Source organism: Candoia aspera, chromosome 1, assembly GCF_035149785.1.
Source record: "Candoia aspera isolate rCanAsp1 chromosome 1, rCanAsp1.hap2, whole genome shotgun sequence".
In the NCBI taxonomy this organism is placed as follows: domain Eukaryota; kingdom Metazoa; phylum Chordata; class Lepidosauria; order Squamata; family Boidae; genus Candoia; species Candoia aspera.
In genome coordinates, this window is record NC_086153.1 from 228,218,616 (window position 1) to 228,242,763 (window position 24,148).

A 24,148-nucleotide genomic window follows, 5' to 3' on the forward strand; every position below is an offset into this window, starting at 1 on the left:
GTTAGATCAAAAGAAGGTATGTACTGTAACATCCATGATCAAGTGTGCCTACTAAACTAAGGATTCTGAAACAAAATCTTGCAAGCTCATGTGTGTTCTGTTCTAATTACTTAAGGAACAACATGCCAGAAAAATCACAGAGAAACCAAAAAGGGACACGTGCTTTATATGTGCAGTGCCATCCTATTATGATTCCTCATGAGCAAATCACACTGAGTTCCAAGCGCAGTTGCATAGCTGTGCTACTCTCCTCCCCAGCAAAGTGCACAAATGCAATATCTTTTAGAAATAAAAACACAACTGTTTTGAGATACTACTCTTTTCTACTTCTCCTTCCCTCCCTTTGCAAATAGAAATATTTAAAATACATTTTTTTTGGAAGAAATTTGAATTGTAACTATTTTTTCTCCATTTCCACCTAAATTTTCAAGCTAAAGCATCAGTAAAAACCCTCGATGGCTAAAATGGAGCTACAAAGGAAGTTTGGCATCTATAACAACAGCAATCCTAAACATCTGTTACTTTTTATTTTTAAAACAATATAGGACAGGACCACAGGGCCAATGTAGAAAAGAATGTTTTAAGTATCACAATCTATACATGTCATATGCTTTTAGATATTGGATATCAATAGATCAAATAGACTGCTTCTGTTTTTGTAAGCTTTTTCTTTGTGAATGACTGGATTTTACTCTTATTTCTACACATTTGAGTTCTGCTCTGAAGGAATTCTGTTCTGATGGAAACTGTGATTAACAATAAAAAGTCAAAGCTCATTTTCCCTGAGAATGATGTTTGAATTCCTGCAACTTACATACCCTTACCAAGTTCATTGCAGGACATGTTTTAATGAAAGCTGCTCATGTGCTAAAGTTAGGTAAAGGTAAAGGTTTCCCTTGACGTAAAGTCCAGTCGAATCCGACTCTAGGGGGCGGTGCTCATCTCCGTTTCTAAGCCTTGGAGCCGGCGTTGTCATAGACACTTCCGGGTCATGTGGCCAGCATGACGACTCGGAATGCCGTTACCTTCCCGCCGAAGCGGTACCTATTGATCTACTCACATTTGCATGTTTTCGAACTGCTAGGTGAGCAGGAGCTGGGACGAGCAACGGGAGCTCACCCCGCCGCGCGGTTTCGAACCGCCGACCTTCCGATCGACAGCTCAGCGGTTTAACCCGCAGCGCCACCGCGTCCCTTGTGCTAAAGTTACAAGTCCCTTGTGCTAAAGTTACTTCCTCTTAATCTAGTTTTAAGCACCAAATATCTGCACTCTGACTCTAATGTTGATTTCACATGTCATAACCATAGTTTAAATAGGATTTATTCATAAACCATAATTGGCTGGGTTTATTCATTGCAAGGCATAAACCATGGTCTATAAGTCATAAGGGCTGGATTCATAAAACACATTAAATAAAACTAAAAAAAACCAGCACAACACAAAAAACCAGCCTTTTTTAAAGCCACAATCCTGCTGAGCATTAACCATGTAAAGCCCAATTAAACAGTGAGATTTATTTCTCAGTGGATTTCTGTAGAATAAGTATCTGAAAGCCATAATAACTAAACACACAAAACATTCAAGTGTCATTTGCAGAATATTGCTGTCTTCTCTCTGCATTTCAGTTGCTACAATAGGGATGTTTTCACTCATTCCAAAAACCTCTCTTTGATTTAATTCTTGCAACTGCAATTCAGCTGAAGAATCCCAGTGTTGGCTCCAATGCACATTCTCTTGAAAACAGCTTTGTGACCACATGTGCTAACAAATAGTACAATCAAATTGTATTTCAAAGCCAATGAATTATTGGACCCTTAAGCTTTCCTTTATGTTGTGGGTAAACTCTGCTCTTACATTCTACAAGAGTAGCTAGAGTACTGTAGAGCCATTTTTAGCAGGAACAGTTGCAGAAGCATGAAGAAAGAGGGCAACAGCTTTTCAAGTTGTAGAAGTTTTTTGCAGCCTATCTTGAGATAGTAAGATTCAGCCTAGGCCTTCTGTTACGCAAAACTTGTGCTTCACCTTGAGTGAATCTTTCCCTGTTATCTTTCCCTATCTATCTTTCCCTGTTAAATGACCTTGGGGCCTTTTACTTCTTCTCTGCCTAAACTACTTAACTGAGTGCACTGTTGTCAAGATAAAAGGGAGGATTCTTCATCTACACTTTCCCCCTCTCATCGCCCTGGAGAAAAGAAAATATAATCCTTCCTTAGTGGAGGCTGCAAAAATCCAGACAGCCACTAGATGAGAATGCAATGAGGAATAAAAAAATATCTCTAAAAGTTTGCTGTCACCTAGTGATTATCTGGATTTTTGCAGCCCAGATCAACAAGGCATGTTTGGTATATAGGCCAGCATCCTCCCAAATAAATAAACAAATTGTAGAAGTAATAAAGTAAATTGTTAAAATAGAAGTAAAACAACTTCTGTTTTAAGGGGGGAGATGGGTGGTAATAGAAATGTGAATAATAAATAAATAAATAAATAAATAAACTTGATTACTATCAGAAGTAGGCTGAATGATAATATTAAGGTTTTTAAAAAGTAAAGGTAACAAAAGTTTTTTTAAAAAAACTTCAAGGACAACATTTAAAATGCTAATAACTTTATAAGTAAGTAGCTAATTTACATTTTGCAGGAGGTTTTCGGAGAGCAATGGCCATCAATCAGAGAGGAGTAATCCTTCTGGTGGAATAGTTTGCCCTGGCCTGGGTGGGACCATGTGAGATCCTAGCCACATTTTTAAAAGTATTAATATTCCTTAGATTGTTCTTCCAAGTCTAAAAAGAAAAGAGTCATGCATATCTTACAAAGAGACACAAAAACAGATAGATTTTTCAAATGGGAAGTATTCTAGGTATTCTCTTGATTGGGTTGAATTTGAATTCTGAACTTTGCACTTTGAAATAAAGTTTTAAGCCTTTGAGGGGGGTGGAGGCTAAATATGTGACAAAAGCATCAAAAGAAGATCTACTTAGAACTGAAGTAACTTCCATTGAGTTTGTTTGTTTGTTTGTTCATTCATCATATTTATATAGTCGCCCATCTCACAAATGTGAATCTGGGCAGCATACAATTTAAAAAGCCGTAAAATAACATTAAAAATATTCCACAATTTAAAAAATATCAATATTATTAAAAGACTAGGAGAGAGCACATTCAATGTTACAGGCAATGTTGCTACCTCACCAGTTCACCATTTCCTTGAGATCCCCTTAGTCCTTGAGTTGAATTAGATTTGTGTCTAGATTTCAGCCCAAGCCTCCAAACTGATAGAGAGTTATAGATATAACACTATGACTCTCCAACTGATACAGAAGTGCAACTTTCTGATAATACAGAAATAGTGTTTTCCCACATTAGCTGTATCGGTAAGATTGTCTGGATCTTTCCGTATAAATGAATGAGAAAATACTCTCTCTAGAATTTACAGTGGTAGAATATTTTCTGTACAAAATTGTATACTCCCAAAAAGGCCTAAATAGTTGAAAGGAAATGTAACTTTCACCCACCATGTCAGCATTTTAGCAGTGACCTGTTACCCAGTCATTCTGACAAGCATGCTGGATGTAAAAATGTCAGTTTGCATGGCCATTCCTCATTTTCCATGGTTGCAACATTTTATGTCTCACTGTTGTTCTCAATAGAACTTAAGTTTCCTTAGTTTGTTCAACAGCTGTTGCCAGCTGTTGAATCCTGGAAGTTGAACCATTTTAGTGACTTACTATAGGTGTAGTTTGAACTCTCACTAATTTGGGCTCCCCACTTTAAGAGATGTTTGCATCCCCTTTGGGTCTGGCAGGAGTCCAGCTCAGCAGTTCAACTCCGTTCTGGAAGCCCAGTCAGCACTTGCTGATTTACAAGCCCTTTCTCACAAGGACTGGTTTCAGATAATGTGCTTAATGACGTAAGAGGGAGTGATCTGGACTTAGCATGTTATGTGAACTCAACCATTTATAGTTTATCTAAGAAATGAGAGCTTATCTTAGCACACCGTGTGAGCCCCTCAGTGTTCTGGCCCATCAAGGTTTCTCATAATGTTTAGCTCTAGAGAGCACGAGAGGGCCGGTGGGGGCTTCAGAAATCAGTGATATGCCAAAAAAGACCCCAAGCTTTTCCTCCCAAGCCTATTACTCTTCTTAGGACGCAAGGAAGTACAGTATTTGTTTTTCAGTTGCTACGCAATCTTCCAAGGAAGAAATCTCTACACAAACAGAGAACTGTCTTTTTGGCAATAGGCAAGTTCAGAGCACTTGCTTCCTGGTAAACTTTGGCAGTCTCTGTGGTCAGATACAAAAGGCCACACTGCCTGGTGACTCAAGTCAAGTTCATGCTGCTGTAGAAGCACACTTGGGGGTGGGGAGAAATTCCCCCCCCCCCGTGTCTTTTTGAGGCCAGAGGTAGGGAAGCAGGGCTGGCTTTGGGGCCTCTCCTCCTGGGGTTTGCGGAACAAAAAACAGGAATGGAAAAAGTTGATCAGTCAGTTCTGAGAGGGAAGAGCTGACAGCCAAAGGGAGGAGGTTGGTTGGGGCAGGGCTAATGCCATAAGCAGACACAGGAAGTGACTCCCTTGTGGTCTGCAGTCCAAGAAACTTGTAGAAAGCTTTGTTCACTTACTCTCTTCCTCGCCCTCTCTCAGCCACACACAAATACCAACCCTGTCTAAAAGGCAGAATAGAGGTTAGTGAAAGGTTGGAAGAGTGGAAGCCATGGAGCAACAGCTAGAGATGGGCATCACGTTCTTTTCTACACTTGTCTTAGGTGCCCACTGAGCTCTACCCCTCTCCCAAGTCTTGTTTTTCCTAATGGAGGTGAAACTGGAAATGGGCCCCATAGGGTGAAATAAGTAGTGCTGAAGCTGTTCCAGGGGCAAAAATAGGGGGCAGAGGAAAGATTCAGCATCTGTTCTACTGTTTTATCTGCTTTAAAGCAACCCCAGTCTACCTGCTGCCTTTCAAGCTCTGCAGCCCAAGCTTTTTTTTTTTAACCTTTGCCCCCAAAATCCAACTGATACTGTTATTTTGAAACAGCACTTTAGGAAGTAGCCCAGAGTTGGGGCACCTATAAAAGTCAACTTTAGTGGAACTCAACTCTTCTTAGAGACTTCCAAGTAGTTTTCTTGGTCTCCTGTTGAACTATTGATCAGGCCTGACTTTGCTTAGCTTCTGAGCCCAGTCACAGTCTACTACCAGGTGCTCCCATCTGCTATAGTCCTGCATATATTTTTTGCACTCCAGCTCCAGGGAGTCCCGATGTTTTGCAATAGATGAGAGTTGGAATCTGGAAAGCCACAGATTCCAATTTGTATCTCTGGGTCAGGGCCTTTCCAATTGCTCTGGCGCTTTGCCACAGTTGGGATACTCAAGCTGTTCTTTGTGTGATATCATTAGAGTGGAGGTAACACAAGAGGAGAATTAAAGTACGGCATTGGAGCTAATAGTACCACAGCTGACACGATCACTACTACTACCGCCACAGCCCAAAGAAGAATAAGGCAGACAGGTTTGGGAACTGAAAAGAAGCCGTGGCTCTTCTTTGCAGCTAGACCGTTATTCTAAAGTGGGCAATTCATGGGACAGTGTATTTGCTAGTTTTACTAGGAGGTAAGGAGAAAGCTTAGATCAGGGTTTCTCAACCAGGGTTCCGTGGCAACCTAGGTTCCGTGAGAGGCCACCTAGGGGTTCCCTATGAGATCACGATTTATTCTAAAAATTATTTCAAATTCAGGCAACTTCACATTAAAGAGGTAAGTTTCGTTCTTTATTTTTAGTTTAAGAACACGGTTAATGCATATATACAGGCCTACACATGAAACAAACGTAATAATTTTGTAACCTCTGGCCTATATTTCAACCAGAATGTGCAGGGGTTCCCTGAGGCCTAAAAAAATATTTCAAGGGTTCCTCTGGGGTCAAAAGGTTGAGAAAGGCTGGCTTAGATAGATAACTCGGGATGTTCCATCTTGATTGGTTTAGCAAATCAAGAATATCTCTGAAAAGACTTTTAGCAGTAGCCTTAGTGCTAAATACTGTAGATAACCAAACCCTTCCCAAGTTAATCAGTCCCCACAGAGAAGCACCCTACTGTGTCCATGCCATGGTTGTATATGAGGATCTTTCTCTATTTGTCTTCAGCGAAGTTCCATTTACATGAGGTGCTTTTTGCAGTCATTAGTGGATGTGATTTTAATAAATCAATAAATACTTCATGGTTAAAAAAAGAGATTTAGTGTGAATTTTATTCCCTTAAGCTATATAAGATAAAGTTGCCAAAACATCCCCAAACAACAGAGACCAGCTGTATCACTTTATGGCAGCATGGAGCTCATTCAGTATGTCATCTGCTGAGATCTCACTGTGTTCTCTTGAGTAATACAGGTAGACCTCGCTTAATTACCTGTTTAGCGACCGTTTGAAGTTACGACAGCACTGAAAAAGTAACTTTACGTCCAGTTACATTTATGACCGTCATAGCATCCCCACGGTCACATGACTGATATTTGGGCACTTCACAACCAGCCGGCATTTACAACTGTTGCAGCATCCCACGGTCACATGATGTAATGGTATGTGGAAAAGACCTTGGGAGATGGGGTGAAGAAATGCTGCCTAGGGAATGGTCAGATAAGAGAGGACATAGCCCACAGCTGGATAGTGGGCGGGCAAGAGGCTCAGAAGGGACCCTCCCTAGTTTCTCGGGCTGTAAAGGAGATGAGGGGTGGGAATTGTACTTTCAAACTTGCAAGGTTCTATTAATGTAGCTTTACAATACTGCAAAGTAGAATTAGCTTATCTGGTCATGTTTCCTGTCTGGTCTACTTGCTAAGGCTGACACATTGTTACTAAAACATCACACCAGTTTTATGTGCCATTCTGTTCTACAAAGAGTGAGAAAACCCCAAACAAATACCTTGAAGCTTTAAATTATGTATAAGAACTTTCAGCTCATCTTTATTAAGTTCCCAAAGTTCAGTGATCTGATTAAGTAGTAATGGCCAACTGCCATTTTCCATTAAAAATCCTGTGGTTAACAGAACAAGCACGCACTAACTTACAAAAACTATTATAGCTCAAAGCTAATCTGTTTTCAGAGCAGCCACATATCCATCGTTCTGTGGTATACAGTTAATTGGAATAGGTGCATCTCTTTTTCTTGTTCCTCCATATACGTTCTAGAGATGAGTTGCTCTGAGGCTGTATAAAAACACTAGATGTATTGAACCTCATACCTTGGAAAAGTGAGATGTTCCTACATAGAAACACAAACTTTATTATAGGACTGCATAAATGCTACAGGCATTCAGGGTCTAAATATCACATTTTGTTATGGAATCATGAGCTCTCCCCTTAGTCAGTTTGTCTTGTAAAAGGGAGGAGACTAAGAATCAATAATAGAGAAAAACCCATATTTAAAGCTGTGAAGAAGACCAGTTCATACTGTCTTTCTGCCCGCAGGATCAAGATCTATAAAATGTCCTACAAGATGTCTTTCTGACAGGGCTGACCATAAAAGAATGCCTGCAGTTTTTGAGGAATGCCAACTTGCTGAAACCTGCCATAGACAGCAGCAGCACCATCCCCCTTCACAAAAATTTGGGATATAAATTGCAATTATTGCATAACTGCAATAACAAGAGGATGAAGATTTCACTGAAAACTGATTTTGTAACCTTAACTGAAAATAGTTGAACCCTTTTGCTAAGTTCAATATTTTTTTAAAAAGACATTAGAAAAATTAGGGAAAGATGTCTGAAGTAGACATGAATTACAATTGTTTGCCTGTTCAAGGAATAGTGAGCATTGGAAAATGTGAGCACAAATGTAATAATTTAATATGAAGATCTGCACTAGAACTGTAAGCAGCCAAGGTGCCTTTTAATTCTCTCTCTCTCTCAAATGTCTCTACATGGCTTATGGTATATACTTATGTGCAATCAGAAATGGCAATAGGGTTATTTTATGCAAGTGTGCTTACTCATATACTGAAAATAAGTTTTCCTGAGATTCATACTGCAAAGAATTGTCCTTCTCTTCTAGCTATGCAGGAGGCATTTATAGAGGGATCATGTTTCATAAGGAAAGCAAAATTCCATCTCAAAACTAACTGTAAATTTAACTACAGAAACTCAAACTATTATATTTCAGAGAAGCACATGGCTAACAAGAAATGATTCAAAATGTTGCCTGCTTTGCTTTAACTTCTGATTGGCTCTGGTGAGTCTCAGAAGAGCTGAACAATAGGTACATTGATACAAGGAAATAGAAGTTTTCATTAAAATGCTCAAACTTGATCTACAATTCAATCTTAATTTTTTTTTCTTTCAGAGGTTATACACTGAGGCCTCCTACAGAGCCAGTTCTGTCATGACTTTAAACACTATAGGCTGCTAAACTGCTATATGTGTTCTGGGAGTCCAGAAATGAAACTATAATTAATAACCAATCCCTATAATTTATTAAATACTATTTGAGATACTATTTGAGATACTAAATACTATTTAATGTAGGCAGGGCAATCAAATAATAAGCAATTGACAAACTATAGGGAATTTAACATCAAGAATATTTGAAGCTAATGGCATACAAAACAAAGAATAAATTATGGAAATTTAGCACATCATTCAATTAAATGAGAGATAAAGAAGGCAGAGACTAGCACATTCAATTCAATGAGAGCAAGCTGAGGCTGAAATTCAGAGTGGCAGGGGAAGTAGGGGAGGGTTCAAAAATGATTCACATTATACAGTGTTCAGCTGCCATAACAAAGAAAGCCTGGCATTTTTCAAGTTTCTTGCCATAGCAGAGGACAGAAACCTACAAGATGTAGCATACATTGCCCCTCCCACAAACACATATATTAAAGAGGAATATCTTTTGCATGGGCACTGCTTGGTTTGGGAATGGAGAACATAGTCAGTTTCAGGATTGAAGAGGAGGAGAGGCAGAGAGAAGGGGAGAGAATCACCTTCTTTCGCAGCGCTGAGCTGCGTTAGCAGACAGTGCCTGACCTCAAAGGTTGGTCTTAGATGTATCTTACAACAAACAATTGGAGGGAAAATTAGGGGACCTCATCAAGAGCTGCTTGCCAGACCTTATTGGCCCAGCCTGCTCAGTGAAGCTACTTGGCTTCCTGGAGGATAAGCATGAGTAGGCTGGTCCTTTGTCTTATTCCGAATCCAGCAGATCAAGTGAAGCCGGATGGGTCCTCCAGGCTGTGAAACTCAAGTCAGCAGGGCTGTTTCAGGGACCCAGAAAACCATCCCAGGTTTCTGTCTGGGATAAGCAAAAGATTGGCAAATGGGATGGGGGAAACTCAAGGCTCGCTGTCCCTTCTGTAGTTTCCTGAGAGAAAATTATTTCTACTCCAGATAGGCCCACCTGACAAAAATGGGGGACAAAGAGGTGATCAAAACTAACAAAAGAGACAAAGGGGGAGGGGGGAGGTTGGGCCAGGTGACTGGGTTGAGTTAATGTTTACCTCCTGGCTGAACAAAAGGCTGATAGCCTTGAAAATATTTCCAGACTCCTTTTGAATTTGAGGTTTCAAGAAATTGCTGATGAGTCATTAAAAAGCTTAAGCCTTTTGCTCATAACAAAAGGGAAGACCCAGGAAGAATGCATAGTTCTGGCAAATTAGCTTCTGGTAAATCTCTTTTTGCTACAGCCACCATTATTTCATCAAGACCCAGCAATCAGCAATGAGAGGGATGATTGCCCAATCTTAGTTTGGGAAAGTCACTCTAAAGCCCTTTTAAAATCATTGTTATTCCTGTTACTCCTAGAACCGCTGCACAGAAGGGACAATGGAAGGCATCTTGCTTTTCTTCAGATTAAGATCCCTTTCCCAACTAAAAATGTCTATCAGACTCCTTCTAGTGCAGCATTTCTCAACCTTGGCAGCCTGAAGATGTGTGGACTTCAACTCCCAGAATTCCTGAGCCAGTCTTGGGGAACACATCTTCAAGTTGCCAAGGTTGAGAAACATCGTTCTAGTGCATAAGATTGGTGGGTTCACTTTGGAAGGGAACTATTTGCTACAATCAGTATTTTTGAAATGAGTAGGCTCGAATTATCCTACTTCGGACACATTATGTGAAAACCCAGTTCCCTGGAGAAAGCTCTTATGCTGGGAAAGGTGGAAGGACAGAGAAGAAGAGGACAACCAGCAGCAAGGTGGATGAAGTCAATTACAGTGGCGATAAGTGCACCCTTGGAAGACCTGAAGGACCCTGTTTTTTTCTAGATCATGGAAGGCAGTGAACAGTGAACAGTGATAACCAAAGCAAACTTTAAAACAGTTAAACCCCAGTAAAGGCTGCTGAACTCATTATTAATCCAACTCTAAAGACCTGGCTGAAGAGGAAGGTTTGTACTCCCTTCCTGAAAGGAAGAGGGAGAGGGGCATGGCAGGGGAAGATAAGGACAATCCCTGAGAGAGGACGTTCCATAAAATACGTTGTTTAATTGTCTTTCCGAAGGTAGTACCTCAGAGAGAGAACAATTAGACATCACTCTGAGGATAACGTAGCCTTAGTCTAAAAGTTGGTTTGCAATGGCTGGTCATGATTTTTGATGGAGAAACAGGCATGCCTTCATGTTATATATCTGCTTAATTTGCTCAAAGAGGTGGTGTACTATACATTAATGTTTGCACTTCTGTGCACGGTGTGAAGAAATCCTTGAAGTATATATATATAAAAAAACTATTGTTAAATTCAGTCACAATTTTCAGATTTGTTTGTGTTTAACTAATGTGCAGTCTTGATCAATCAACAACTAAGAAAATCAGTACTTGTTTTTCAGTTCATAGTATAATCCAGCATTTTTCAACTTTAAGATAGGTGGACTTCAACTCCCAGAATTCCCCAGCCAGCTCAGCAACTTCCCCAACCTCAGCAACTTTAAGGTGTGTGGACATCAACTCCCAGAATTCCCCAGCCAGCCATGCTGGCTGGGGAATTTTGGGAGTTGAAGTCCGCACGCCTTGAAGTTGCCAAGGTTGAGAAACACTGCTCTAGGGTATTTTCGCCCATTGAGATAACTTTTAAGAGATCTTGAGAGTCACATGAGCAATCAGTCATTTTAATTTGGGGAGTGGGGGCTCTATGCCCTCCTGCCAGAAGTTATTGGCTCAACAACTAGCATGGCCAAGAGGTGATATAAGTTGTGACAAGCAGTATCTGGAATAATTTAACTCCTGTGTCATTTCAGTTATAAAGAGGACGAGATGTTCTGCAACCTACCCCTACTATTCATTTCATGATAAGTACACACAGCCTTTTACACAGCCTATGTCAGACCCCTCCTAGCCATATCCCTTCCAGATATGTTCATTCCTGCATTTTCCAAATTAACTGGCAGATGAAAGCAACACCTCTGAGGGGTGCCATTTGGGTAAGGTGGCTCAATTTCACTTCCTGCTTGCCCCATTACCAGTAAGGGCCACCCATTACTTATTAAGTGTAGGAGTGGGTGACCTGTCATCCTCTACCCATTTTCAGCCCATCATCCAAACACAACTGTGGACTGTTCCAAGACAGGATTTGAGGAATTTAGGGAAGAAATGATGGCAGCATAGATGTACCCAACCATAGATTCTCACTAAACCTCCCAGTGCTGGCCTAAGTAAGTTATAATGGCATTAGGAGGAAGCAATGGGGAAGCAAACCCCCCCCACCCCTGCACACACACAGAAGTGTAATCTGCCAGAATTTTCCAGAAAAGCTAACCCATTTCTCTCTGTCACGTTTTATGCTGCTTGGTTTATTACATTCCTATCTTCAAGCAAGGATTTATAGGAGCACCACACAGTGGTTTAGTTGGAACATGCATCTTTCGATTATCTAAGAAGTTGATCTAACTTATGGAAAGTTACCAGCCCAGCCTTGCTAGTTAAAAAGTCAAAAAATTATTTTTCTCTATACTCTAAATCTTAAAACTGAAAACGCAACGAAGTCAAAACAGGTATATCTCTATGAGATGAATAAGGCACACTCTTAATGTTAGTGATTTGCACATTGTGCTAAACTCTAACATAGCTTGATATTGACTTAGGGTGTTGTGAACTCAGCCATTCTTGTGCGTAAATCATGGTTTTTGACTTGGTATTGTGTGTGATCCTGGAGAAAAACTATGTGGTCACTAAGAGTTGACACTGACTTGATGGCACATAATCAATTCTGTGTGAATCCAGTTGATTGTGATTCAGTTAGTAAACGATTAAACCATAGTTTAATATAATCTCTGAACCAGATCCTTCTTTGCCTACATCAAATCATTAGAAGCTCAGAGGCAGTTTAGTCGTAGCATATGACACCTTCTTATAAAAATTTCTTCAGAGTAATAGCTGAGAACCAGGCACTGGCTACATTCACACATTACGTTTAATTCAGGTCCTAAATTAACCTATTTTCTGTGTTCACACAATACACTGAACCATAAACTAATTGAACTGGATGGATTCACACCACATACTAAGCCACAAAAACTAATCAAGATTAACACTAACTAAAGTAACATGTTATGCAAATTTTTGACTGACTTGATTCAGCATGTTTGGGCCCAATGGCAGTTGCCAAGACTTCCAAATTAGAGATATGCTTACATGTACACTGTAACCCTGGAATGGGAATTTAGCTAAAGTCAGTGCATTCTATATAGCCCACGTGCTTCCAGCAACAAGCACAAAAAACACCCCCCAAAATGATTTAATGTACAGCTTGTAAATGAAATGTTTTCTGATTAATAATTATGTTGAAATTTCTGTAGATAGCCCAAATACAAAGATCTCAAAAATGTTTACGGTGTCTCTTACAGCATTTCACCGGCACTGTAACTTCATCCAGAGAAATCCAATCTGACTGAACACGAATGAACGTACAGCAGCTGGCCATCACCTGATGCCCCTGAAGGGTGCCCAGCTACTCCCATTCCTAGTGTTTCTGGGCTTAAAAGGATATGGTAATGTGCCAATAGAGCAAACACAGCAGAGCAGCTCTTACTACACCAGGAACTGCTGCTCTGTCTCCACTTACTGATCTAGTACAGCCAGGCAAAAGTCTGCGTACAGGGAGGGTTGATATGGCATTGTCTTATATGGAATCAGTCCGCTGGCCTATCTAGCTTAGCACTGACTGGAAGCAGTTTTCTTTACAGGGGAGTCCTTTACAAAGGAGTCCTTCTGAGCTCCACCTCAGCATGCAGATGAACAGCCAATCACACATAGGTCTTCCCCAAGGGAAAATTCTGGATGATCAGTCATTGTAAAGAAATAGTGGTGCTTAAAAAAAGGTTGTATCTGTAAAGCATTTAACCATTTTATTGGTTCAAGAGCTACTTGAAGAGGACCAGGACCTTGTAGAAAGTGTAATTTTGCAGACGGAAGATAGGAACTTGTCCCTAAAGCACTGGGTATTTCCCACAAGTCTATATACTGCTGGTACATTGCAAAAGACCAGCTGCTGTGGAGGAGGCCTATGCAATATCCTTATAGAATCTACAAAAACCTCAACTCTTGCAGTCTTACTGTCTCCACTTCAACTTTCTGTGAGTCGGGGCTGCAGATCAAGGCATGCTTTGTTCTTCAGAATGCAGAAGGTCAGCTAACTGGTCATGCAACATACTGTGATTTCTATGCTTCAGGGCACTATGAAGGAACGGATCACACTTTTGCCAGGATTCTTTCCAAGCAGATATAGGAAGAAAGTGTTTTTGTCTCATTCTGAATAGAAAGGATTCAGCACAAGGAGAAAAAGAGGAACGAGAGAGGAAATTTGGGAAGGAGGTTGCATCATTCAATACAGTCCCAAGTCTGAATAGCACAAAGCTATCAATGCCTTTATATCTGTCCTAACAGTCAGAAATCACGCTGAGACGAGGAGTAGGTCTCTAGTGTTTATTACTGCTACATAACAGAATCCTAACAAACTGAATAAGCGTGGGAAAAACCCAGACATATAAACCCCAAAGGTTAAGGCGGGTCTGATCTGCGTCTCTTTGAATGGCTGCTTAATTCCTCAGTACTACGCATGCGTTTTCCCCCCTGGATCAAGGCCCCTTCCAGCTCGCCATCAGTACTCATGACAATATCTCATAGTTCAGCTGCAACTCTTTTTTAAAAAAGACCTTCCAAGCAAGACAAATCAGAGTCTCAACAGCTGAACAGTCATAGAATCATAAAATATAAAAGTTGAAAAGTAGTTTGGGGATCATCTGGTCAAATCCCTTGTCCAGTGCAGGAATCCACGGTTGTAGTCTCCCCAAGAGATAGACATCCACCTCCACCGAAGGGAAATCCACTCTCTGGAAACAGTCTACAGTATTGCATTGTTGACTAGCAGTTTTTGTTAAATTCTTCCTGATGTCCAGTCAAAATCTGCTTCCTTATGTCCAGTTAATCATAGAAGATAGAAACAAAGTTGAAACTGAGAAGTGCTGCCATCACCCTGCCACCTACCACCATCTTCTCCAAGAAGCAGGTCCACTCCTTCCTTTTTTCCCCCTCTTATTAGTGGTATAGTAAAGTTTTGCTTTTGAACCCAAGTTCTTTTTGTGCTTTAGGCTGACTTTCTTTCTACAGATATTTGCTACTTAATGGTATACCCCCTTGGTGATTTTAGCCATCTTTCATTTCTCATACATGTCCCTTTCAACTCTTAGCTCAGTTGAGAAGCCCCCTATGCATCCACAGTGGTTTCCCAAGCTGCCATTTTTTTCCTTCACATTAAAATGGCGTGAGATTGTACTTCCAGGACATTATGTTCCTTTCTGTAGTCTCTTCAAACCCAAGATGATGTGGTCATTTCCTTGCAAGGTTCCCAACCTAGCCCTTCCCTATGGGATAGAATCAGATCTAGGAGAGCTGATCCTGTTGTCTCTACTTCAATCTTCTGAAAAATGAAGCAGTCAAAAGGACCACTAAGGAATGTTTGAAACCTTGCTGTCTTAGATGATCTGATTTTCTAACCAATGTCCTGATAGCTAAAGTCTCCCATTATTAAAATGTAATCTCTCCCATGGAAGTCCTGTAATTTGGCCCAGAAGGGCATTATCCAGATCTTCTGCCTGGATTAACATGCTGTAGCACAGCCCTCTAATAGTACCATTGTTGGTTCTGCTCCTCTGTATTCTAACCCAAATGCTCTCAACTGAAGCCTTATGCTGAAATTCCTGGATCTCCATTCTCTACATCTAGGTTTACTTTTCATATAAAGCTACTTCTTCCTTTTTGTCTGGCCTATTCCTTTAGAATAAATTATATGAATCCTTGCATTCCACTCATGAGTTTGTCCCCTCTAGTTTTAGCAAAGCCTACTAAGGTCCTGCACATACAAGTTTTACAAACAAATATTTAAAAATTACTTTTCAATCTTAGAAAAGTGAGATCACTACTAGGCTTGCTGCCATATCCTCCACTTAGCTCTCTATAATGCAACTGAAGTTCTGATTACTATTAAATGCAGATCTTTCTAGACTTCTATCAAGACTTACAAATAATACCACATGTGACTTAGGATTTCTTACATAACTATCAGAAGAATAGCAGCAGCATTGTTACCAAAATTTAAAGCATAGCCGCTTCCAAAAGTCTGTGAAGAGCACTGCTGGTAGCCAACTAAATACAGGTAACCCTCACTTAGCAACTGCCTCATTTAGCAACCATTCTCAGTTATGACGGTGATGAAAAAGTAACTTTGCAATCACTCTGCATTTACAGCCTTCACAGGTCGGTATAGCAAAGGAAAGCTGAAGTAAAATCACAAGCACAGTCAGTGTCATTTAGCAACCATTTCACTTAATATCCAAGTTGCCTGTCCCAATTGTAGTCGCTAAACGAGGACAACCTGTAGTGGTAGTGCTCTCTATATATAAACAATCAATTTTATAAAATTACCGAACATCAGCACTAGATAATTTAAACCTTTATCAGGTATTGCAACCAAGTTCTTCCAACTTCACAAAGGTCATGGAAAAAAGAGTTTTAAGTCTTTTGAAACCTTGGGAATTGGCTCACCTTAGTGGCCCTTTTATTTAAGATAATCACTGAGAAATCCTGCCCACCACTAATTGGAACAAGCTGAAGGACAAATGTCTTCACTCTTGCTCCTCTCCTCTTCCCAAGAGGAAGAAAAAGCAATTATCCACTTGCTAGCCTTCTTTTGATAGCACCACAGTATTTTCTCAGAATTCAGATATGGCCAGTAGCCCCAAAATGTTCATCCAAATCATCTCAGAAAAAGCAAACAGTTCATAAAAACCACTTTTATTTAACACCATATATAAAAGTTCACACTTAAAATTGATCTCTGTCCTGCCCAGGGAAGGCTATGGTTCCCAGTGACTTGTACCCTGAGTGCATGAATATCTCTGAATGCACAGAGACAGAAATATACAAGAATTCTCAGATCCCTATTCCAGTAACCAAACAATTCAGGAGAAGGTTCTTCCAGAACAGGGCCTATATTCTAGACCAGTCTGGATAGTGAGTTCTGCATAATGAAGCAAAAAGTCAGAAAAATTCACAGATTTGCAGTGAGAGAGCCAGGCTCATGTTTCTGATCCATCCCAATCCAGTGATGCACAGTCCAGAACTATCTAACTACTTTGTGTAACTTCCACCACTATCTCCAGCAGCTGCTCTCCAACAAAAAGTGACAAGTGCAGGATTAGCCTCGAAGTAACTCTGGAATCTCCTTCAGTACGATAGGAAGTACTTTGCCAGGCTGGCCTGACTCACCTCCTGGCTCATAGGATATGACCCATGCACAGTCACTAAAGACATTTTGCACACATCCAAGGTTCTTTGATGTTAAGGAAGAGGGTGAGTGCAAATTATCCAGTTGCAGTTACCAAATGTTGCTAAAACTTCCAACAGCAGCAAAATTTAAAATTGTTACGAGCAACAAAGACTGGAAGGTGATCCAAGAACTATTCTTGTAACCCAAGAGGAACGGAAACGTTGTAGTCAAGGGTTCTTCACTTCACTCCAACACTTCTAGTACCGTCTTACGGAGAGCAATTGAGAACATCTCTTCCCAGGGCACACGTAGCCACTCCACCAATTCAGCCAGCAAGTCAGGACACTCTGTCCGCAAATGCCAAGTGGTTTCCACCTTTAGGACCTGCAAAAGGAAGGAAAGGTGGTGTTCAATTTACTAGGAACAGCCCCCAGACTGACCTCAGGTAGCAAGTCTCAGCGGGGAGGAGAGCGTATTTCTCGATTCAAGTTCCATTCCAAACTCAAATGGAGCTAAATTTCCCCAAGACCACAGGTATAATTTGCCTTGGGCACAATAAAGGATATGTAGAATTAAAGAGAAATTAACCATGCAGCAATGATCATGTTCCCTCGACAGCCCTTTCTAATGGCATCCACGCCTGTCAACTTTTTAATATCCCAAAAGGAAGCCCCACACCACCTTTTTTACCTCATCATAAAGTTGCAGCTTTACATCGCAAGGGGAGAAACGGTAAAGTACTACACCACTGATGCTGCTGATTGGCTCATTCGCTTTCAGCAGGATGCAGTCCTTGGGCTGTTTCTCAAACTCACTGCCTGAGCCAGAGGAAGGCAGGACTTGTTGCCACTGATGATCTTCTTCCACCAAGAATATATTACTACGAGTGCTGAGCAAAGTCACAGGAAATGCAGAAGACCCTGGAAAAAGAGTTGCTTGGGCCACTTACAAAACTCCAGTATACAGGACTATGCCGTTCTCTTGTTGCAGTTGAAAAAACAATGCAAGGAACACACCCACACCCACACCAGTCTCCATACCTTGGATGAGGTATGACAATAAGTAGAAGAATGGTCTGGCTGAACCACTTGCAGCTTCTCTTGCAAGGTCCTTGTTAATCAGTGGCCTACAGCATAGGCACAAATAATTAGCAATATATCTGCTAGTATATTCACCTTCACTTGCCATCCCCTGCTTTGATTTGCCTCTTGTACAGACTGAACCTCCCACTACATATCCCAGGTATGCAACTTCAACTCTAAGGCTACCTTGACTTGCACAGTACAAAGGCCACGAGCTTCTTACCATAATGGGTGCTGCAAATTCATTTCTACCATAGTGATGTCTGGGACTTTTCTCCTGCTTTTCGTTGGCAATTCTTCTATGAGGTCTGCATGAAGACATTAAAGGAAGCCTTGATAACCTAAGGTGAATCTTCCAGCAAAGGGTACCTATCAGGCCTAGATGGTTGCCTCACTTCAACTGATTTTTGAAACCTAAACAGTTTGAAGAAATCCACTGACGCAACACTTGGTTAGCACTACCATACGAGCTATCTTCAGACTGAAATTTTCCTCACAAGGAACCAGACAAAAAGCTTAAATCATAAACGTAGCCTATTATCTTTTCTTACATGTCAAGCATTGGAGAAATCTTCTGCAGCGGCTCTGGTTGCGAAGCAGCAGTGTATAGGAGACACAGGGATTCACAAACTCCATATGTAAGCTTTGATGACATAATCCCACCTCCAGGCAAGAGAGGTCAGACAGGTAGTGACAGTCTCCCTTCTTCAGCCAATCTGATGGTTGCCCCCTAGCAGATGAACCAAACAGCATGTCACCATATAGCAAGGTGATGTCCACTTTACCAGGAAAAAATAGAGGATGCTTTGTTTGGCAGATGGTAGCAGTGAGAAAAGTTCACCGCATTTTTATCCCTTAGGAGGAGAATGCCTGCTTCTGCAACAATCCACTATATAAATGAGCTCTATATTAATGAGGCTTCTTGTTTTCCCATTCAAGATATGGTAAGTGGTGATCAGATTCATAATTTTCTTAGTGCACAATTTCCTCCTCAGAAAGGTGGGTTGGCGTACTTAACATCTTCAATGCCCCCCAAAAAATGTTTTTATTTTGATAGGCTTTTTGATATATTTAAATATTAAAATGCTTGGTTTATTTGAATTTTATTTTGTTTTGAAGACTGCTCTAGTTGCTCTGAAGAATGGTATAGAAATGAAAAGGGAGATGAGAGACAACTCAGTGATATGGGAGTTTTCTATGAATAAAAACCCCAGTTCAGCTGCTAGCATCTCCTGCTGAAGATCTCAGGAACCAAGGGATGGAAAAGATCTCGCCCCCATGATTACGGTGTCTAATTCAGTATAATAGAGACAGAGACAGACTAATCAGTTTTAAGACTCTAGTAGCTATAGGATTGTTCACTACCTTCAAGACAAGCTTCTTAGCATAGAAATATATCCCTACAAGAGCACTACTCACCTTATCTCTCCAGTTACCTCCAACACATGAACTTGGACATCTGAAGCTACCAAGAGGGCCAGGAACTCCCCAGGCCGTCCATTTTTCACAACCGCTACCTAGAAGGAACATGCTAAAATAATTATGCCACAATAATTCCAGGAATGTTCCCAAAAGAAACCCTGTGGGGAATTTTATTTATTTATTTTTCATATTTCTTTACCGCCCATCTCGTAACGATGACTCTGGGCAGTTTACAACAATTAAAAATAAAGAATTAGCATATTATTAGAATAAAACAATATAAATACATTTAAATATATAAGTACAAAAACATAAGATACAAAATTCAAGATGGCAAGTAAGAGTGCTATTTTTGGTCCCCCCCCCAGTGCCAACCACCCCCAAGAATTGCTTTTCATACCTTGAGAAAACATTTGAACTCTTCTGCCTTCTCAAAGACTTCCATATCTAAATAAAGTTTTAGCCGATGGTCCACAGAGAATAAGTCTCGCATGCCCAACATACTGTTGGTGGCTAAGAAAAGAAAGCATTAGAGTCAATGATTTCAATGGGTTGAGTGGTCAGTAGCATCATTTTAGATAACATAGGGCTGTCATTCACGCCTACCTAAAACCTCTTCCAGTAATCCCTCTGGCTTTTCTTTTCCTTGTTCACAGAATTGCCTGCACTCCATTATCTTTTGCTTCCTTAGTTCCTATCCTCTTTCCCTCTCAGATCCCACTACTCCCTCACTGCTGATTTCCCAAATGAACTTCATAATAGCATATCAGACATTCACTTGTGCAGAAGTTCATGCTAAAGAATTTTCCACATACAAGGTAGATGATTTTAGTTTATGTGACAAATTCAAACATGCACTTCTCATTCACACTTTTTTTTAATGTAGACTCTTTTTAATATGAAAATTGCCCCCAGGACGCTTCTGGGGGCATTGATAGCCTATGCAGCATATTAAATTGCTCCAGTAGACTACAAAAAAAATCAAACCAATTCCAACCTGCATTTCTGTTTGCAGCGATCTGAGAACTGATGCAGGCATTCACTCAGACAACAGGTGTCCAAACAACACCATATATATTCCTAAGGGTGGGATAGGCCAGAAAATGTAGGTGTTTCAAAGTTTTAAGGGGCTGCAGGCATGCCTAATATTCTTTTACTCAGTTAAGTAACAACTGAAAATCATTAAAGGCTTTTAAAATAACAGCCATACAATGCCTTAACTACCAGCAGGTTGCGCCCTTGTTCTATCGCTGATGCAAAACAATCCTCTACTTACACAGGAATACAATGTTGGGGGTGCTCAGAGGAAAGCAGTTTAACATGTGGATTAAATGTGGGTTAAATGTGGGTCTGAGTAGAGGATCTTGCTTATATCTCTATTGTTTCCAACATCCATCACCTTCCCGTGACTTCACAGACTTATACCACATCAAGGCCACATTAGATGCTAGTAGCTACTCACGGGGACTAAGGTTCCAGTGCTCCTCATGCTCTGAGCTCAGGGACAGCTGGGAAGGAGTGGGAGCACGGGAAGTACCATAGTGGTAGCTTCCCATCAGGCTCCCTCCATTGTTATCTGTGTGGCTGAGGGAGGAATATCGACTCTTGGAGCTCAGATCTCTCCTGGATGCATCGGCTCCTTCAGAACTGCGAGAACTGGAATGTGCTGTGCTGCCATGATCATTGCTAAGTTCTTGAATTTGGGTGCTGGAACTGGTTCCTGTTTCAGAGTTATTGTCATCACCAATGTAAAATTTTCTGGACTCTGCCTCCTGCTGGCTTTCATTGAAGCAATCCTGAGAGAACACTAGTGCACTGGAATGCCTCTCACATAAGATGACCACGTGATCACTAGAACAACTGGGACATATAATGGTCTCACTGGAAGCAGCAACATCTGGAGAGACAGGAAAATCATTTCTTTGCATCTCAAACTTAGCCCAATAAATCAAACACCAGGTTCTTTCCCAAAGCCTCATCTTCCAAACAGCCTCAAGACCCATGAATCAGCCACCCTGCCTCTTCCTCAGAGACATTCTGCACCCTCCTCTTGAATCTCTAGCTAATTATCTCGAGTGTTTTATAGAGTTTTCACTTTAGCCTTACTTTTACATACAATCCTGAACAAAGAACATTTTGCTTAGTAATTAAATAGAATTATCAAAGTATTTTCCTTCTAAAAGGAATCCATTGCAGAAAATGAGTGTATCAAATAATGCAGTATTTTATCTCAGATGGAAAAGAAACATAAAGCCAGACAAAAATCTTATACTTTGCCACATTTATATCCTTCTTCTCTCTAGGAGCTCAAGCTAGCTTATTAGGAATCTTCCTTTGTTTTATTGCTTTAGTAACAGTCCTATGAGGTAGGTTGAACTAGAATGACTGGCTCAGAGTCATCCAGTGAGTTAACATAGTGGAGAGAAAACATAAAGCTGGGTCATCTTTTAAGGTCCAACACCTTAAATGTTATTCCAATGTTAGAAAATATTCCTAACACAGTACAAAAAAAGTGCACTAAAAAGCGAAAACCTTCCCTAATACAGGATATTAAATAAACTCAAAAGGTTCCAGATCTCTAGGGGATCTAGAAAATATAGTAACAAACATTAGTGAGAAACCAGCCTAGCAACTAATTTCAGATTCTAAGAACTGTACATGACTCTTGTTATCTGTCAGACCTCCTGTCTCATGAGGCATTTTACATTAAAAGACTTAACTAAAGATTTTAATTTTTTAAAAATGAAAAGCTGGCATACTGCACTGCAAAGCACCAGCTTAATTTTATTTCCAAGAATTAATCTGGGGCTCAAATGGGCCTCATATGTTTTCTTAGAACATAATGATGGGTGGCGGCAACTCAGTGGTTTGTTTAGAGTGTGTCTATTTCCACAGACCTTTGCATACGGAAGGCTAATTATTTCCTAGTATCTCATTCTTGATATATAAAGTTAAAGCAGAAGACGACTCCTGGGAATACCATGGACAGCCAAGAAAACAAACAGATTAATCACTGAACAAATCAACCAGAGTGTCCTAACAGTCAGAAATCACGCTGAGACGAGGAGTAGGTCTCTAGTGTTTATTACTGCTACATAAAACAGAATCCTAACAAACTGAAGAAGCGTGGGAAAAACCCAGACATATAAACCCCAAAGTCAAGGCAGGCCTGATCTGTGTCTCTTTGAATGGCTGCTTAATTCCTCAGTACTACGCATGCGTTTTCCACCCTGGATGGGGGCCCCCTCCTGGTCGCCATCAGTACTCATGACACAGAGTTCTCACTTGAGACACAAATGACCAGGTTCAAATTATCCCACTTCAGATGTATTTCATTTCATTTTATCCCACTTCAGATACATGTAGAAAAGACCTAGTCTCTGAAGGAGACCCTAATGCTAGGAAAGGTGGAGGGAAAGAGAAAAGGACAACCAGCCGCAAAGTGGATGGACTGTTACAGTGGCAATGGGTGCACCATTTGGAAGACCCAAAAGACCAGGTAAGGGACCAATCATCATGGAGAAAATCTACCTATGTAGTTGCTAAGTGGCGACAATGACTTGATGGCACATAATCAATTTCCTCAGAAAAAGGACAAAGATAAGCAGGGATATGGGTGATGTAGTATTTTGCTACATCATCCACAATACATGCTCAAAATTCTAAGAGAGCTCTCTCTAGGCTTAAAAGGTTGGTGACTGTTGCCATGAGTCACTGTTCCCTCGCTCCATTATTCCAACAGCACAGAGAGGAATCGTTGCAAGATGCAGGATTTTAGCCTACACCACACCCCATACCTTGCTCAGAGAAAGCTATACTCTCTTTTGTAGCAACCTGTCTTTGCAACTGAGGCATCTGGAACCCAAGGAATTCCTGTTTGCATTTTAGACACTGGAGCTTTGGACCTTCTGCCAATTGTCTGTTCTTCCTATTTTTCTCCAGGGTAGGTGCCAGAACTCTGAGCAAATCCTGGAAAGAGCAGTAAGACTTGAGTAAAATACGATGCAATAACTATTATATTTCATGTATGATTACATTTTATAACAGCTCTGAATAAAGAATGCGTTCTATTGGGATAGAGGGTAAAGGATACAAGCATAAATACTGTATTAATCTCAAAATAAGTTCCAGACAGAAAAATGTCTTGTTTACAGAATTTGCTCAACGAAGTGTGAATGGCCATGATTGCCATAGATGGCTGCAAAAAAGGATCAGATATATCCACAAAGAGAGACATTTATCAGTCATGACATCACAGGACCAACACGCAGCATGTACAAGGTAGGCAGGTAGGGGGTCAACTAGTAGGAGAACACTTTTGTCTTCGTTTCCTGTTACGGACTTCCCATTTGTCCACTGTGGTTGGTTACTGGTCTGAAGCAACTACACGTTTCCCCAATTCATTAAGATTCAAACTGCCCCTTCACTTCCTCTAAAAAATGGCCAACTTACCATTCTAGAGTGGCTTTGTGCTCACCTGCATACGCAGTTCAGGATGGTCATCCAATACTACATAGCAACGTTTCTGACGATCTTTGCAGATATAGTTGAAATAGAGGGTAAGAACAGGAAACTCACGCTCCAGGTCCTATTTCCAAAAAAGAAATAACTTTCCAGTCAGAAGAAGATACAGACTCCAGTTTTTAAAAAAGCCATCATTACATATAAGTTTGGATATAAGCAACTCAAAATTCAGGGAGCAGCAAAAACATCAGTGTTGCAGCTACGCACTTTTCTTATGGCTAAGAATGTGCTACTTTGCACCTGACTACCACCCAATATCTTGCCTGTGGCTGTTATAAAGTAAGAGATTCATGAATTTTTATTATACATTTTGCTTGTGCCTGCATTAATAATGATTAGCAACTTACCTCCTCATGGTGAAAAAAGGGTTTCACAAACTCCTAGT

General features: G+C 40.6%; 1 protein-coding gene across 2 annotated transcripts in view; it reads right to left on the bottom strand.

Annotated features, from left to right (window-relative positions):
- Positions 1 to 16,244: 16,244 nt before the first annotated feature.
- The window catches only part of STK11IP (serine/threonine kinase 11 interacting protein), a 33,630-nt gene continuing 25,726 nt past the window's right edge, over positions 16,245 to 24,148 (bottom strand). The window contains exons 16-25 of one of the 2 annotated variants that reach the window (XM_063288965.1): positions 23,717 to 23,827; positions 23,037 to 23,208; positions 20,702 to 21,136; positions 19,640 to 19,752; positions 19,237 to 19,334; positions 18,369 to 18,547; positions 18,041 to 18,125; positions 17,776 to 17,861; positions 17,426 to 17,655; positions 16,245 to 17,119 (exon numbers count right to left, since the gene is read on the bottom strand). In XM_063288965.1, coding sequence (XP_063145035.1) covers positions 16,979 to 17,119; positions 17,426 to 17,655; positions 17,776 to 17,861; positions 18,041 to 18,125; positions 18,369 to 18,547; positions 19,237 to 19,334; positions 19,640 to 19,752; positions 20,702 to 21,136; positions 23,037 to 23,208; positions 23,717 to 23,827 — 1,650 coding nt within the window. In that variant the 3' untranslated portion in view covers positions 16,245 to 16,978. The remainder of the gene's footprint in view (positions 17,120 to 17,425; positions 17,656 to 17,775; positions 17,862 to 18,040; positions 18,126 to 18,368; positions 18,548 to 19,236; positions 19,335 to 19,639; positions 19,753 to 20,701; positions 21,137 to 23,036; positions 23,209 to 23,716; positions 23,828 to 24,148) is intronic. The other variant, XM_063288966.1, reaches the window with a different exon arrangement.